Raw genomic sequence first — 18513 nt, 5'->3', positions numbered from 1 at the left:
ATACTTGCCGCTTGCAATTTATTGCGCGCCAAGTGGCACTCTGTGTGTCGTCTGATTTGCTTCCTGCCGTGCCCATATTTCTTATGATTCGCCTACAGATTTTTGCGCCCAAAATGTATTTTTGCCAAACGCTTTGTTAGCCAATAATATTTTTGCCATTGCCAAATTTATTTATTTGCAAATTAGCAAATGCAATAAATGAGTATTGATTTTTGCTTTAAATTATTACATTTGATTGTGCGCACACTGCGCGCCTTTGCAACAGCAAGCGACTGCGCTCGGCTCATCATGCACTTGCGCGCCGTTGTGTGTTTGCGACTTTTTTATGAGCTGCCGATTTTTGATTTGTGACTTGCAATAATTTCCTCTTCAGCGCGCCCAGCTGGTTACCGCGTGGCTTTGCTTGCCTAACACTAGTGGTGCATCCATTCACCAGCGCTGCGCGCAAGCGCATTCAAATTGCTTACACATTGCGCGGCATTTCAATGCCTTTTGCGCTTGAATGCCTGCTGCCCTAACAAGTTTTTGCTTTTGAATTCTTCAGTTTAACTTGCCAACACTTGAGCGTTGTATTTTGAGCGTTCCTTCTCCGAAATTCTCCAGCTATTGGCAGCAATAAAATACCTCGTCCGCAGCTTAGCGTAACGCTTCCGTCAGCCCACGTATAGTGGAAAGAGCGCTAAATGAAAATAAAAGCCAGAAATTAACATAAAAATTTACAAAAATTCATTTAACTAGTTTTCAATATTATCTATTATTATTTTGGCTTTGTGAATTAATACGCGCGCATCAAGTTCCTGCGCCTTTATGCAATCTTTAATATGCAGATTTCACATTTATCATTTGTGCGTTATCATAGTAGGAAGCGCGCGCCACCCACACACTCCTTTATTATGTTTTTCGAAAATTATATTTTCCGCTGCAGCGCAACCTGTTTTTGCTTTCAAAATCGAAAGCGCAACTATTTACTGCAATCGCCGAATGGCCAAGGCGTTGGCGCATCCTCCTCTGCATATTTCACGCTTGCATTTTCGAGCAGCTTTATCTTCATTTACCTTGTATTCAACAGCGAAATGAAGCCATACAACATATACCCAACTACAATTTTAGTCGCCACATGTGTGCTGTGTTGTTATTTTTATTCAAATTTTGTTTGTTTGTATGAATTGAGGGCGCTTTGGCAAGTGGCGTGCACGCATGCGCCTAGCAACCAATACAGCTGAGCCTAGTACGTGTTACTACTCACGGCGCGCGCGCGCTCACATTTGCATTTCAAATGCCAGCAACTCTTGCGCTTGCCTTGCGCCTGCGCACACCGTTAGTTATGAATTTTGCTACTTGATTGCATTATTCATAGTTGGTCGACAACAGCAGCAGCAACAACGCGCTTGGCCACTTTGCATTGGCACAGCTTGCGCCTACCACGCTCGCTCAGCTACGCCGGCCAACTTTACATATTTAGTTTTCCATTTATTTATTGTATAATATTTCTTATGGCCACTTTAAGCGCGCTGCGTTGCAGCCAACGCGGCGTAGGCGTCGTTTTTTCCATTAGTACTTGGCAGCGCCTTTTCACTTTTAATTCGTATACTTGCAACTTAGATTTGCCGCTGCCACTTTACGTAAATATACAGGTATAGATAGCCTCGTGTGCTTATCACAATTTATTAATTTGTCGCTAATTTAAATTTGCATTTTTTTATTTCTATTTTGTGTGTGCTTTTTCGAGTGTTTTTACGACCGCGCTAATGGCGTGTGCTTTATGCTAATATTTCCGCTGCATTGTGACTTTTATGCACTTTAAATTTATGGACAATTTTCGCTTTGTCGCCTATCGTCAGCACTTTTGATTACCTTCTTCATGAAGATCGCCGATCATCATCATTTTTAATGATCGCTTTTATGAAGATCGGTATTTTCTTCTCTCCAACCAACTGAGTTTTAATAAATTTCTCTTTTGACGCTATCTGCTTGTCATATTTTGAGCGGAAATCGTCTTTTGTTGAAAGTGCTCGTTCGTGCAAACAGCGTTGCGGCACGATCACTTTATATCTTTACTTGGTTTATCTTTAAAAGTGATCAACGCCTAAATCTTACATCCGTATTGTTTAACTCTAAGTAAATGTTTTCAAAAGCAAGTCTACAAAGTTTTCTTTTTAAACTTGTAGTGATCTTCACCGATCGTGTGAAGCAATAGCGCTCACTACTGATCACTGATCTTCATATATTTCTTGCTGGTGATATTTTTTGCGCATAAATCAATATTTATAAAGAAATATCAAAATTTTTTAACTCCAGTAATATATTAAAGATCAGTGCTTCGCGATCACTGCAGATCAACAATTTTATATATTTCTTAAAATAACTGTTATACCTAGCTTATTTCTACCTTCTAAATTTCAGCATAGTAAAATCCATATAAGTATTTTCACTATGTTGTTCTCCTTGTTTTTAATAATATTTTTCTTTTATTTCTTTACAGGGCACGTTCACACTGATCGTCGAGGCCTTGCATGACACGAATAACAGCGCCAATACGCGCTCAAGCAGTAAGTTACTATAAAAAATATTTGTTCATATTCAATTCTAGTGTCTTTGAGCCTCTAATATTACCCAACTACCCACATGTTCTCAACCAAACACGCCGTTCTTGGTAGCGTAGTTTTCTGTTCGTCTATTTCCCTTAGCCACCGTTTCTAATACGAAATGCATTTGCTACCCTTAAATATGCCAATCAATTTACTTCACTTCCTTATTACTCCAATTTCACACAAACCATATTTTTACTACTTCCTTCAACGCGTACGCGCAGCACTTGCGATCATTTGCGCAACCCCAAAGCTGCTGCCTTCCCTTAAGCGCTCTGAAGACTTTTTTCAATTCTTTGTACATATTGATATCCTGTTTATGCCATCCTTTTATTTGCGCGCATCCTGTCAAACGAAAAAGGCAAAAATTATTATTGCGATCACTCGTACGAGGATCGGCGCATTTCGACTGTTTGCTGACATTTTCATGCTTCTGCCGCTTCGACGCGCCGCAGCGCACCATCGCTGCTTTGTTGTCATTTGATATGATATTTAATTTTTTGTTGTTGCTTTTTTGTGCTTCTAAAACCTAAGCGCCTGACACTTGCGCACCATCCTGCCACAAACTACCCCTTTGACTGCTGTACGCTGCGAACAGCCCCCATTTCGGGTTGTCTTGCGACTAACATTCTTACCACATTCTGTGCCTGTTGTTGCTGTTGCAGATTTCCGGCATATTGAGTGGTTTTAAATATCAGTCTTTGTCCCTGGTTTTTTGCACATCGCAGCGCGCATGTATGTTGCCACTTAAAACAATGTCCGTTGCTATAGCCCGGCTTATCCACCGCTTACAGCTCCCGCATACTGTTGTGGAGAACGCCAGCGCGTATGGTTTGTGGTTGTTGTTGTTGTTATTCACAAAAACCTTGAAATGCGTTGCACTTCATTTCATGCTTCTACAGTTTTTACGGCTTTCATTTGTGGCTGCCACAGAACGGAAGTGTATACGCCGCTCACTACCCGCGCTACCGCCTGTGCAACGCGCGCTTGTTGCCCTGCCATGTTTGTGTCTGCCGCAATTTAACGTCGCTTCGTTATTTCACGACTAATTCTCCATTTAGTTGGTATTAATTTAATTTTAGCCACAATTAATTTAACCAACATCCAATACGCCATCTACGCTAGCGCGCCTGCACCTTTCGACAGACAACCCGCGCTCGTACTGCCATCTGCCTGCCTTCTGTGTGGACAGTGAGTTGGACGGACGAGCGCGTCTGCAAATGCAGCAATTACTTTGACGTGTAGCAGCACTCGCCGTTGTTGCCACAGCGCCGCTTTGCTATTGCTGGCTGCCACTCGTTAAATGTTGCAAATATTTTAATCCAATCGGCAGCAGCAATGCATGCGACCGCGTTTTGTGTTGTTGCTGTAGCGCGCTTGTTCGCCTATTTACAGTGTGCCATTAAAAAGCGCCGCCGAATCACGACTTTTGTGCGCGCTGACTGCCTGACTGGCTAACTGGTTGCATGATGTCTGCATGTCTGTCTGTCTGTCTTCCACAGTGCCTGCCGTTGGTAGATTTCATTGTCTACTCTTTGGCAACACCACGCAACATTTCAATGTTGCACGCGCTGCTGTGCTGCTGCGGTGGCTCATCTGCTTGGTAGTTGGCATGTGGAATCGCAGAAATAACTCGCGCGCTATCAAATTTTTAAATTGTTTTTATTTTCACTTTTTTATTTAGTGGATTTTATTTATTGTATCGCTGGCAGTCGCCTAGTAACAAGCGCATAACAGTGTCGCTGGGCTGCCTAGTTGCATGCTTGCTGCGCCTTGCGCCTTGCAACTCATCCGCGTTCTTCGCTATTTCACAAAATCGAAGTCAGCGTTCATGTTGGGCATCGTGTAATCCATCTCGTGTGTGTATACTAGTGTATATGTATGTGCGCTCCCTTTAATAAGCACGAATGCTGCGCTTTACTTCGCTTTTAATTTAATGCCAGTCAGCAAACCAAAGTACCTGCTGTTGCATGCCGCATGTTGTTGTCAGCCGCACAAGCAACACTCTGGCTGACTCAAACATTGCTCGCCCCTTTTTATTAATTTTATTTCCCCCTTTTTTCGTTTGCACGCCACCCAACGCCCGCCTGCCGCCTCCTATAGCGCTGTCAACCGCACGCCAAGCGCGCATTTATCGCCTGCTAACTGCAACATCAAAGTTTTGCTTCTTTTTGCTGGCGCATTTCGGTTGTTGCATGCCAATAATGTCGCATCTGTTTGTTGCCTGCCTGCGTTTTTTGTTTGCTGGCTACAAACGCATCTTCGATTTCCGTTGCTGTTAACTTTTTTGCTGGCTCACCGTCGCTTTGTTGCAATTTAAATTCCTTTTGATTATTCGAAGCGATAAAATTGTTTTGTCCTGCGACAAAAAAGCCAACATACATACGTGTGCGTATGTATGAGTGGAGTACAAGCGGCGGCGTGGCATGTTGCACATCAATCGCGCACTTTGCAGGCTTTAGCATGCGCTGCGCAGCGCTTTTTTGTTGAATTTTTTGGCATATGTCAACATACCGCGACCACACAGTGCTTGTGGCAAGTCGGCGCAAACGCTCATGCTGCTGTTTTCTACATATTTCTGTATTTTTTCGAAACGCGTTAGCTTTTGGTATCAATACGCACTTCTTTCCACATTTTTAGCCATAAATTCCTTTCTTCTCAAGAGTCTATACGTAATTTTTTCAATGCCTCGACCTACAAAACTCACAATATTATAAAATTCATTTGATTTTAATGTTCTTTCGTTGATTCTCACTTGTCTAGCTCACCTCACTTTGCTTCATTTTTTATTTTCCAGTTCCAATGTCACTTGTTAATCGTCGTTGGCAGCGCATATTACAGCGCAACAGTGACCTGCAGCATTTTTTGTACACATTTACCATTTCTAACAACGAACTTCTCACATTTCCAATAGCAATCGGTGCCAGTCAACAGCTGCTCTACCTGCCAGCGGCGTTTTTCTCTTCATTTTTTATTGTTCTCTGCCTTTTGTAATGCTTTAATGCCTATTGAATGCTTGCTTGCTTGTATGTTAATATGTTGCCAGTGTGGCATACTATTCGTAGCAATTTTCCCAGGCCTCCTCGGAGCGATTGATTTATGTTTCCTACTTCTGCCTAGAAAATACTCAAACCGCCAATAATACTTTCTTTTTCTTCAACCTTTTCTTCATTATTCGGCCACTTGATTGTCTAACCAAACATTTATCGAACATTTTCGTTTGCTCAGCAGACGCTGCACGGCCTATAGCTGCTCTTGGTGTTTCCTTAATTAAAAATTTCCTTACACGCCATACACTCTTGCCTAAAAATAGGGCTTTGTGGAATTTTAATTATACTTTTTCATGCGCATCAAACACAAAAAGGTCGGTAAAATCTCATACGTCGCTTCTTCCCAGCCTTGCTGCCTTTTGTTGCACAGTTTTTTCCATAGAAAATCGAAATAACTCCTACATCATCCTAATGATTTAACATTGCCACACGATTTTTCATTTTCCATTTCAATGCAGTCGCCGCGCCGTCGTTAACCTGCAATCTCGGCTTAGCTGCCGGCCTACCTGCTTGCCTACATGCCAATGGCGCGCAACGCCTCCTCTACGCTTTTGTGATTTTTGTTGTCGTTCGGCCGTTGTTGCATGCGCTGGCATTTCACTTTTTGTCTGTGCACTGCGTGCGTGTCCTGCTGTGCGCATCCTGTTGCGATTTCTACTTCTCCTTTCAAATAACTGGCTGCGCGCACTTGCAGTGCCACCTTCGCCGCCAACAAAAACTTGCTTGCTTGTGTGAATCCCGGTGTGTGCGTTGCACGTTGCTTCGTTTGATGTTGCATGTCGTTTGTAGATTTTTATCGCGATTCGTAATATTATTGCATTTTTTGTAGCAACTCTCAGTCAACTCCTTTGAATTTAACGCGCTTTAATTTTATGCCATATGACTCGACGCTGCTGCAACTCTTGTCAAGGATTAATTTCATTAAATTTAAATTGTTGTTGTGTTGTGTTGTTGCGTGCATTTCGCTGTGGCTTTTTTGTTTAATATTGTTTCTCGTTACTTTTTTCTTGCCGTCCTTACTTTACGCCTGTCCAACGCTATCTGTCCAGCTGTCGCACACCGGCTAAGCGTCCAACTAACCAGTTGTTGCTTGCAACAACTTTTAAATTCAGCATAAATTACGCAAAAAATGCCAAGTTTTTTGTGCGCGCCGCATGGCGTATTGCTTACAACACTCGTCGAGTGCATAAGGTGCTTCGGTGCGATACACACGCTGGCGCTTCAACTCTTACTCATGTAGATTATAGCATCGGCATTAAATAATTTCGTATTCTTAAGATAACCATCGTCTCTCGACTAATGGAATTTGTATTTATTCGTTGACTCAAGATCCCAAATAATATCTTATGCCTGAAATCACCCAGTTAGTTAAGCAATCGCGAATCTCATCATAAATTGTGTCATGTTTCGCTAAATTTTCTGCTGAGCTTGGTTTGCTCACTTATTACTTTATTTTCTATGATTTTCAATTAATATTAACTTCGAGTCTTTACCCTTGCCTCGCAACTTTCTTTGCGCTTAGTTGTTTTGTAATATTCGCCACTTGTTTTGCATAGAGGTCATGCTTAAACTGCATTCTTCATAATTTTAATTTACGCTTTAATCTTTCTTTAACATTTTTCTTTGGAATTCTTCCGCTGCGCATTATCTTTTTGTGTGTCGTGTTTACTGCTGCTTCTTAACATTTTAACCTCTTCTTGCTGGAAACGCTTCTACACCTACCAATTAATCTCTGCCAATGCCACAGCAAAGTTGTTGGTGTTCTTAAGCGCTGCTGCAAGTGCTTGTTGCAAGTTGTTAAATGCTTATCTTTTAATTTTAACTTGATGCTTTGCTTGGCTGACTCGCCGCCCGACAGCATATCGAAAATATTTTCTGATCTCTCTGCTTTTTATTTTATTTTTTTCTTTCGTTTTTGTTTCGCCTCTTGCTTCGCGCGTCGTTTGTGGCCTGAGTGGCACTTGTGCTCTGAAAGTTTTGTTCTTCTTATGTGTTTATACGCTGTTTCAGGCTTGTGTTGTAGTTGTTTCTGTGTTCACTTGTTGCTTCTTGTTTCTCCGGCTGTTTGTGTGTGTTCGATTGCTTCGTTTAGCTTTTGTTGCTCAGCAGCGTTGCAGTCAGGCTGGGTTTCAAATGCAGACATGATATGTTTCCAAACTAGTTTTTATTAATTTTTAGCATTTTTCGCTCGAAATCTCGCACTAATTAGGCCGAAAATTCATATAATAAATTTATTTATTTGGTCATACGCCGTGTAGTACACCTTTTCATTGTCAACTGCAGGAAATTGTATGCATTGACAACTCACATATGTATGTAAGTGTGCCTGCAGCACAACTGTCACACAGCTCAGTTCGCCCGGTGACAAGCGCTCAGCCTGGCAGCAAGTTTTTGTGGCACTTGACCAGTTCTACCGCAAACTTCCAGCCAGCTAAATGTGCTAATACGCGGCTAGTGCAACCTAATGGCGTGCCGTGGCAGCCAGTTTGGCCACGAACGCGCTGACAGTCGAGTCAATTCTAACTAGACTACGGCAAATATGCGAAAAATGTCATTTTCTATTGAGAACTCGTGAATTTGGTAAATTTCATACTTTTTGCAACATGTTGCTTACAACAAACAACCGGTTGACAAGAAAAAAATATCAAAAAAAAAACACGAAAATTTTTGTTAAATTTTGCAATGCTCACAAATTAAGTTAATTAATTAACAAGCAAATGTTGCCAGCGTAAAAAAGTTCGAATTCGAAAAAATCAAAATCAAAATTTGTAAAAAAAAATTGCTGAAAATTTCAAAAGCGACGCGGAGTATGGCACCTGTTCTACGGCGACTCTTTTTCGTCAAGTTTTTTCGTACGATATCTGTGTAAAAATAGTAAAATAAGCTTGCTTGTTAGAAAAAACCGCTAAGCGCATGTGCTGGGTCGCCAAGTCACCACCAACGTGCAGCAGCTGGCTAAGAGACTGGTTAGCTGGCATGCAAGCTTACTACTGCACACAAACACACATATATATTTGCGGAGATTTGTGTGTGTCACAGCATGTCTGCGCCGCCAATGTGGCATGTGGCACAGCGCAGTTGCATACACACATGCGCACAGCCGTACAACAAGCACTCACAGTGTTGGCATTCCAATGGATTTTCGGAATTTTTGCGTAGCAACTTCATGTGCCTTTCTGTCTGTCTGCCCGTTTGTTGCTGCCTATGCGCTGGCAATCAGCTAAAAGCTCGGCACATTTAGGTTCGCCATTAGCTGCTTATTTTTGTTAGTGTTGTTTGTTGTTGTGGTGGTCTTCGCTGCGTTTGCGCGCCAGCCCAGTCGTCAACTTGCTGCGCGCATGCCGTTTTTCGTCCCCTCTCCCGCGGTTGCTTATGATTTCTGCGCACATACGCATGGCACAGCACAGCACAACGTCGCTGGTAGCTGCGCATGCACACAGTTGGATTTGTAGTATGACAGGTTATTAGACGCACATTTTTTCCTACTAATTTTAGCGCAAGCACACCACAGATACCCCGGCAGCTAGCTGGCGCTTTGTTGTTGTCATTCACGCTGTGGTTGTTATCCCACAAAAATGCGGCAGACAAGCTTACGCATATGAAGTGCTCATAATAAAAAATGAGAAACGCGCGGTAATTTATAACAACAACAAGAAGGACTTAACGTCGTCTCCTGCGTGAAGTTGTTAATATTTGCGCGTTTGCTAATTTGATTTCCTACATTTACGTGTGGCATGAAAAATTTTTCTACGCAATGCATTTTATAAGCGATAAGTTTATGGAAAACTAGTTGCTGGCTGTCGCACTTAAAACATATTTTTGTTTGCCGATTTTTCCTACAACTTTTTAACGCATAAAAGCTGTGACAGCTCGCCGGCAATTCCGTGTAAGTTGCACGCTGGGAATTTGCGCATGCGCTCGCCACGCCACGCCTGACACTGTCAGTAGACGTGCGATAAGAGCGAAATTTTGCTTTTGTAGGTTGAAGCTGGAAATTTATTGCGCTAATACGTGGCGTTTGTTGCTGGAAGGCGTGCAGGCAGGCAGGCAGGTGTATGTGATAAGCCAATTTGGGGCAAATGCAGTGGAGTAGAAAATTGCGACACTTTCAAAAGTCGGACTGCCTACGAACGGTGATCCTCTGATGGTTTGAGTTGCGTTTTCTCATATTTTTTAATTTTTTTCCTAAATATTTTGTATTAAAAATGTAAATAATTAACAATTGTTTGAAGAATCTCTAACGATCGTGTATTAAGATGAGACATTGTAGAAAGCGATATTATTCTACTTACTTGTTAGAAAAATGTTTAATTTGTTATTTCAAGGTAACTGCTATGCTAATGATCTTTGTAAGCATTAGTTAATTATGTTCAGGCAGAAAGTCATCTGAGGACCACCGCAGATTTTAAAATTTTGTTCCCTTCAGAATTTGACGATAAATAGAATAAAATACATCTTATTAAAAGGTTGGCCCAAATTGTTGTTTTCCTTGACCCTTAGATCCTTGCGTCACTGATCCTCATGAAAAATAAATCTCGTATTGGTTTTTATATTTTTTATGTTCATGAAAAAGTGATCTTCGAATTGCTTTTTATATATTTTTCAAATTAATTTTGGGTTGTATTTCTTATTATTAGTATTTTTGTAAGATTTTCTGTTCTAACTAATTCGAAATCGAAAACAATTTTTCGCCAAAAATTGCTTTCACTTGCCACCTCTAACGCCTTCACCAACATTCTAAACACTTGTTCCGTCCATCACATTGCCTGCTACTCACCACGCCATCACACGCCAGCCACTTTATTGGCACTAGCAGCGGCATAAACACGTACTACCGGCTGCCGGCAATTACACGGCCGCGTTTGCGCTATCATTTCAAGCAGATCTCGTTTAGGAGTAGTGAAAATTAAATGCGACAGCAGCAGCCAGGACAGCAAGGAAGGTCTAAGCCACCGACAAACACTTTTGCTTTTGCCAGCTACTTGCGAATGCCATAAAATGCCAGCGGAAAGTAAGAAGAGCACGAGTGCCAACAGCGAAAACTATTTATACATATATACGAACATTCATACATACACACATGTTTATATATTTGTATTTAGAAGGCGTGCAAGCACGAAAATAATTTGCCTTTACTGCAGTGCATTGCCCGGTGCAGCAACAACTTCCTAGATATCCGCGCCTGTTAGTTAGGCTACAATAAGTACGCGCGGCAATGCTGTTGCGGTTCGTTGCTTAAGTCTTTAGTTCTGGCAAGGCGGTGCGCAGTGCGCAGCATAATGTTAACCTCGAAAATCCAATCCTAAGAAATTGTTGTTTATTGTTATTGCTGACCGCTGTGCCATGATGATTATGTTGCTGCTGTTGTCGCTGCTTGGCTTTTATGCGATGCTACGCGCTCTCGCGGCAAACGGACGCCAGCACCCCATGACTTTGTGCTAAAAATTATTTTCTTTCGCATACTGTTTTTTTTTTTTGCTTTTCCTTTTTTGCGACTTTTACTATGTTTCTCTGGGTTCTTACGGCCATTGCGGTATTTTTGCCTTTTTCGTTTTGCGCACAATCACCTTCGTTCCTCTGTCGTTGCACGGTGCAATACCAGCCGCATGCATCGATCGCGTGTATAATAATGCGGTTTCGTTGACTGCCAGCTAACACACACACACACAGATATATTGCATGCTATTATAGTGTGTGGCGCGGTGTGTGCTAGCCATGCGGGAGATTTATGCTGCTTTCAACTTTAAGCATCGTCGTTGCAATTGCTGCCTTTGCTGTTGTAATTTGATGTTGGCTGTAAAATTATTGTTGCTTTTCGGTAGTTATGTTGTTTTTGCTCGCAGTTCTTGCGCTTGTCATTATTTAGTGCTTCTTATTTTGTCTCTTTGCCCACCACTTGCAACTCACCATTCATGCACCTGCAATTTACTGCAAATACACCACAGCGCTATGCTAAATTGTTGCACACACCTACATATACATATATACATAAATTTTGAGCAGCTTGTGCGCAGTTTTATATGAATTTTGCAACTCACCTCACATAATGTTGCCAGCAACAGTGCACCAGACCGGTCTTCAGCAGTTAATTTGCAGCGGGGCAAGCAAAGCAAAACCATGGCTATGTAGTGTTTAAGAGTAAACGCAAACGTAATCAACGAATAGCAAAATCAAAAACTAATTCAAGTTTTTTATATTATATGTAAAAAAGATCGGTAGTTGTGCTTGCAACTGCTAAGATGTATTGAAAATGTTTATACAACATATTTTTCATTCTAATAGGAATTGTTTACACTCAACAATTAAAAAGAAAATTTTTAAATAAAAATAAACAACCTTTAGAATGGCTTTCAACACATTATTTATGCTCGCAACAATGTTGCATTACATTTTTATAGCGATATTTGAACTAGAAAATAGTTTTATTTAGTGTTAATTGCAACAATTGAAAAAAAATTTATTTGCAACTTGTTGCGCAACGATTGTTGTTTGCAACATGTTGCCAAATTTAAATAATTTTCCGTAAAATTTTCTTTACTTTCCAGCTAGTGTTACTTGCCAAAATTAAAAACAAATTAAATTAAATTTACACATTGTTGCGCAACATTTGTTGTTTGCAACATGTTGCCAAATTTTAACTAATTTTTATAAATTTTTCTTTAATTTCCAGCTAATTTATACATATTTAAAACCAAAAATATTTTTTTTTTTCATATTCAGCAACATGTTGCAAACACTTTGTTTTAAGTGTGTTCTACTGTACATTCATTTTTTCTAATTTTCGCTAGAAATACCATTGCCAGTTTGACACCTGAGTAAAACATCAAAAAATCACAAAGCATTGTTTCTTGGGAAACCACGCTAATTATAGTGTTGAGTGAAATACAAAATTAACAAATCAGTAATAACAGCACACATAAGAAAAGTGTAACAAGCAACTTGTAGCGCTTAAAAACATTAAGATAAGCATCTATAATTTAAAGGCAGCGGCAAACAACTTCATATCTCTCTTCTTACAATAAACCTTCTGTATTTCTTAAGCATCTACCTGTGCAACCTGCAACCTAACCATGGCAATCTGCGTGCCCCATCTCCTATACAGCATCTACATACATACTGGAATCTGCTTTTCGCCGCAGCATTCTGTTGCTCGCTGGCATTTCTTCACGGCTCGGCCTCTCATTTTCACTAATGCACAATAATTAATCTTCATTTAATAGCCTAACCACCAGCGGCCAAGCGAAAAGAGTGCGCAAGTGTGCATGCAGGCAGTGTTAAGTACCGCTGCAGCAACACGGTGTAGTCCACTCATCAACATCGAGCCAAAGGAAAAAATATTAAAACTGAACGCTAAAAATGTGCAGAGGCCTGAGAATTTCTTCATTTGTCCATTACTGTATTCTCTTTCTTTTTATGTTTTTTGCTTGCATCCACTTTAATTCATCTTCAAATTTATATTTTAAAATTTTCATTTAATTTTTATATATTTTCCGATTATTTTTACATTTTTCTGTTTTTCTTGATGTTCTTTTTTTTAATTTTTTATAATTTTCTTTTTTAATTCATTTTTATATTTTTTACATTTTTTGTTTGCAATTATTCTTTATGTTTCTTACTTTTCTATTTTATTAATCAACAAATTTACCTTTTTTCCAGGTATACTAATCCAGCGCTTATCGCTGCAACAAGTACTCGAAGTATCACCCGAGTGGAAAACGAATAAAAGCGAAGCCCAATACACCTGGTTGGAATACGATTTTCGCGTTACCTGCGATGCGCATTACTATGGAGCTGGCTGCGCGAATTTATGTCGACCACGTGATGATCCCTTCGGACATTACACCTGTTCGGAGAGCGGTGAAATCATTTGCTTGACTGGCTGGCAGGGCGATTATTGTGATAAAGGTGAGTGAGAAAAAATCGGACTATGAAAAAATATATGCTAAAAACAAAAAATATTAAAATTTATTATAAAAATATAAAAATTATGATTAATTAATCAAAAGAAATTAAAATATAAATGCATATGATGCAATGTTTTATGAAATTTATATACTAGCAAAAACATTAAAATGAATAATTAAATAAATTAAGATTAATTGATTTAATTCATTACATTAAATTAATTAATTTTTAATTAATTAAATTTAAAAAAAATTAAATGAAATAATATAAAATTAAAATGTGTTTTTGCATATGAAAGCAGAATACAAGTAAAAATAAATTTCAAAAATACTATAAATAAAATAAAAGAACTTTTTTTCAAATTTGATTAAAAAACAAAAAGAAATAATATTAAATATCATAAGTATTAAAAAATATTTAAATTAAAAATAATGACATTGTGTTAATAATGTTCTCAACACAATGGCCACCCTTCAAGGCATTAAGTAAACACGCTTTATTCATTCACTCATTCATTTATTCGACAAATCGCTCACTTCCTTTCTTGATTAAAACACTTGTCTGCCCACTTACTTACCAAAAAGGCTGCTGCAGTTGCTACCAACACTACTTAGTGCCCCGCTCGCACTAACCACCGCATACTACGACCTCTGCAACCTTGCTACATTACCAGCGCTACGCACTTTTGACTGCTACAAGCAAGCACATCATTCATAAATGCATTAAGCGACGCATATCTGCTGATCCTGCAATATTTTTTGTGTATTTTATTGGCTCATTACTTTCTTTTGGCAAATTATACCCAGAAAGAACTCGCACACTACGCAAGCACCACAAATTAAGGCCATTTACTCGATTAAGTCGGCTGCAGCGGCAGCGACGCAATAAAGTAGAGGCGGCTGAAAAACCGGTGCAACCATGTGGCAGCTGTATTTTTTTGGCAATTGCAACGCTTCCGATTTGCTTTTGTTGTTTGTTTTCACAACTACTTGCGACTCTTTTCGTTTGCACGTTTGCTGGAAATAAATATATCTGGCCGAAGGACAGCAAACTGGCAACGTTCACCGAAAAAAGGAAGCGCGCAACAATTGCATTGCAGGCACCGAAAACATGGTATGTTTACCACAAAATTCAAGGTGTAATCAACATCCGCTGGCGTAGAGCGGGCAAACAACGAAAAAATTCCACATAAAAAGAGTGGAAGAATAAGAGCACAGGGCAGCACACAAGTGGCAGCGTGGCAGCAGCAGTGAGTGGCGCAGCTGAAGGGTCTTTAAATTTTGAGCCGCACACATTTGAGAAACAGTAAGTAACAAAAAAAGTTGCCAACACGCACATACACACCAGCGTATGGAGCCTTACTCACCGCCGCTAGTGGCTCCACTTACTTGCGTGTTTGTCTGCCACAGCACAGCGCACATCCCTTCGTGGAGCGCACGCAAAGCAGTTGTTGTAGTTTTTGTTGAAACGACAGGTATTGGCTGCAACAACAACGGCACACTGTTTGTCTTGCACAAGCAAGATCGGGCAAGAAGCTGCCGCTGCTGCTGGCGAAGTAGCAGCCGAAAAGGGACGCCGAAATAACTGAAGTGCCTGCTTGCCTTGCTGCCAGGCTCTGGTAGCCGCTACTTAATGCTCCATATACGCCGGCACTACCACCGACACACCAACAAGAGCAACATCAATGAGGTCGAATGCTCATTCCTTCATGCGCTGCATGCCCCTCCCTCACCTTCACATTGGCTGAGTGCCCAAACTGTAGCGTGGGAAGATTTTTCTTAGGCTCTCGCTTTGCCTACCTACAATATGCCGTGCTGTCTTCCTGTGCGTGCTTCCCCCGCTCCAGCTGCAGCGCTTATTCACTGTTGGGCTCAGCCGCAAAGTATAGCGTGTTATGTATCTCGTCTTGATCGCTAGCATTCAGCATTCTCCGTGCTGCCTTTTTGTTTTTGTGGCAAGAACCTAACAATCCGGACAGCCTCTCCCCGAAAAAGTTGTGGCGAAGACAAAAATGTTTTACGACGACCGAAATCCGTACAAAAAGGCTTTGAACGTTGTTGCCTTGTCGGCTTAACTGAAGCTGCAGCGCATTACTGTGCGGCAACAAAGGGTTCTTCGTTGGCCCCACGAGTTTTAGCGCATGCGTTGACATATTTGAGCTAAACTCTAAACATATTTCAATTTATTTCAATAGAAAATTTAGTTTTTTTTTGCATAATTTGATTCTTGAAAGTTTAGTTAATTTTCAAGTAGAGGATCAGAGAATCGCATTGTGCGCTGTAGTTTATCTCATTTTATGACTTCTTATATTTTTTTAAACGCTTTTCACACGTTCCTGGCAATTATATTTTTCCCAAACAGTAACAACTGTTCATGGAAACTTCTAAGCACGGTTTTCTTTAGAAAATTAACAGCAACATTTCATTGCACTTTCCTTTGTTGTACTTCATCACTTCAATCGATATACATATCTCCAACGCATTGATTAATTGTACTAGTAGGCCCTTCGCTTCCTCCTTGAACTCCATTCACTCGCTTTCTTAGCTCGTTTCCGCCCCACATCTTTGTCTAATACCTCGTCCAAACTGATATTTTCGACGCGCGATCACCGCCATGGAAAAAACAATAGCACAAAATTATAAGCTGAAATGGGAACGATGACAAACGAAATTTTCTACACTCATTGATTTTGTAATTTACATATAATAACACACACAAACATACATACCTTGTTCCCCTCTAAAAACTATGATCAAGCAGTGATCGTGTACTTTGCCGTCACTTCCTTGTAGCGCAAGCGATTGTTTATTATATTACAACAGCAAAAATTATAGAAATCAATGTCAACAGCAGGTACTACACACACTGACAGCGAGCTTCTAGCCATCGCCGCATTTCGTTGCAAGCGCTTCGACGCGATCGTACGCTGATCGTGGCTGAGACAATAATTACACTTTAATTTGAATGTTTGCTTAGGTCCACTGTTTGTAGCTACAAAAGCGCAGCCCGTAATTCAAATCGATATTTACTCTCTTGTGTGTTCAATCTTTTTTTACCATACAAAATTACGCCGTTCACCTTTTACACCATTTTTTTATTTATACATTTTTTTTTTGTTAAATCATCCCATTTGATTTGACAAGCAAGTGATTTTCAATAATGACAACAAAAACAAAACAAAAACTATAGCAAACGCTTTGAAAAAATTCGTTTCGCCACACATATTTTTCAAAGTGGTTTTCTTACGAAAATGACATAAACTTTGAGTGAGCAAAGCGCGATCGATCAGCGCGCTTGATCGGTGATTTGTGTATATTTTTTCACAAACTCATTTGCTTTTCTCGTACATATATTCTTGCAGCAACCTCAAATTGTTTGATATGTTAATGACTACTCGAAAAACTACTTAAGGTGTTTGACTTTAGCCAAAAAAAAAAAATAAATAAACGAAAAAATTTAATTTAAAAAATAAATAACGCTCTGCTGAGCTAGCTTCACGTGCCCAAATAATTTTTATTTATAATTTTATTTTGTTGCCCATCACTTTCAGTGAATTTGGCGCTGTTGCTTGTGCGCATGCGCGTTGTTATTTTACACGTTATTTTTTATCGCTTGTAGTACTTCACCCAAAAATTGTTCATTGTACTTAAAATGAGTGAATGGTCCGTTCTACATTTCAACAGCCGTTTATTGCGAAAATTTCGCGCTTACCTTAGCACGTCGTAAAATTATGCAAAAATAAATCAAAACATGTGTATCTGCAAGCTTTTTATTTTTTTAGTAAGCAAAGTGAGTTATTTTTGCGCAAATCAGACATTTTAAAGTTTATTAAGCACTTTCGCCTACGTTTGATTGCAAGCTTTCACTGTTACTCTAAAGCTGTTACTCTAAAGCTAAAGCTAAAAAGCTGATTTGACTGGTTTCGTGATTTAGAAAATCTTTAATATTAAGGTTTCACAGCTGGGTGTTACTTTTGTAATATTTGATGAAAGCGCTTTACAGTTTTGTGAAAGTTCCTTACATTTTTGTGAAAGCTCTATACATTTTTGTGGAAGCTCCTTACCGTTTGGTGAAAGCTCTTTACAGTTTTGTGAAAGCTTCTCACAGTTATGTGAAAGCTCTTTACAGTTTTATGAAAGCTCCTTACAGTTTTGTGAAAGCTCCTTACTGTTTTATGAAAGTTCCTTACTGTTTTGTGCAATTTATTCAGTAAAAAGCTTGTTATTGTAAGGCTTTTAAAACTAACTTCTTACAAAATAGCGAAGCTTTCATTGAACGATTGCTAAAAATATTAAACCATAAAGCTTTCAATAACTGCATATTTTCTCTTACATTTTAGCGAATGGGCCAGCGGTTTCCATAGCAACATTTTTCACTTGAGAAACTTACAAAATATTTCCCTGCACAACTTTCTTGATCGAAAAGCCTTTAAAATACTTTCTTTCGCTGTGCTTAAAATGCGATTTGCCATTTGTTATCAGAACCATATTTTCCCACCATCTCACCAACTAGTTTATCTAAGAGATCGCTATCCTCGCACAGCAGCTGACAACCCATTACCATTTTAGGCTATAAATACTACAAAAATCAACAACAAAGTTTACATGTATGTGCGCTTTTATCGCATACACACAGTGAAAGTGCTTACGTTGGGAAAAATTGTACTGAATCAATTTCGTAACAGTCTAAGTTATTGCATTTGCCACATTAGCCATCATGCATGTGCAACATCTACTTGTATCTGCCTGTGTGCGCACAAATCCTTGCGGGCGTGTGAACTTGTGCGCGCCACACATACATACGCACATGCGCCCATTCGCAAATATGACAACACCAACTGGGATTCCCTGCCGCTGCTGCGCTTACTCACTCACGCCTGCGCTGCCGCCTGTGCATGCCCTGTGGCATGAATGCCATGCTACAGCCGTGCGCGCATACTTAGCCAAACATAAATTCACTTTCAGATGTAG

General features: G+C 39.9%; 1 protein-coding gene across 1 annotated transcript in view; it reads left to right on the top strand.

The window, feature by feature from the left end:
• The window catches only part of LOC105228559 (neurogenic locus protein delta), a 60605-nt gene that overhangs the window by 23381 nt on the left and 18711 nt on the right, over positions 1-18513 (top strand). The window contains exons 3-4 of the mRNA XM_011208435.4: positions 2483-2549; positions 13295-13543. Of these exons, the coding sequence (XP_011206737.2) occupies positions 2483-2549; positions 13295-13543 (316 nt within the window). The remainder of the gene's footprint in view (positions 1-2482; positions 2550-13294; positions 13544-18513) is intronic.

The sequence above is a fragment of the Bactrocera dorsalis genome, chromosome 2, assembly GCF_023373825.1.
Source record: "Bactrocera dorsalis isolate Fly_Bdor chromosome 2, ASM2337382v1, whole genome shotgun sequence".
NCBI lineage: Eukaryota > Metazoa > Arthropoda > Insecta > Diptera > Tephritidae > Bactrocera > Bactrocera dorsalis.
Note: the sequence above shows the minus strand (reverse complement) of the source record. Positions and strands in the feature narration are given on the sequence as shown.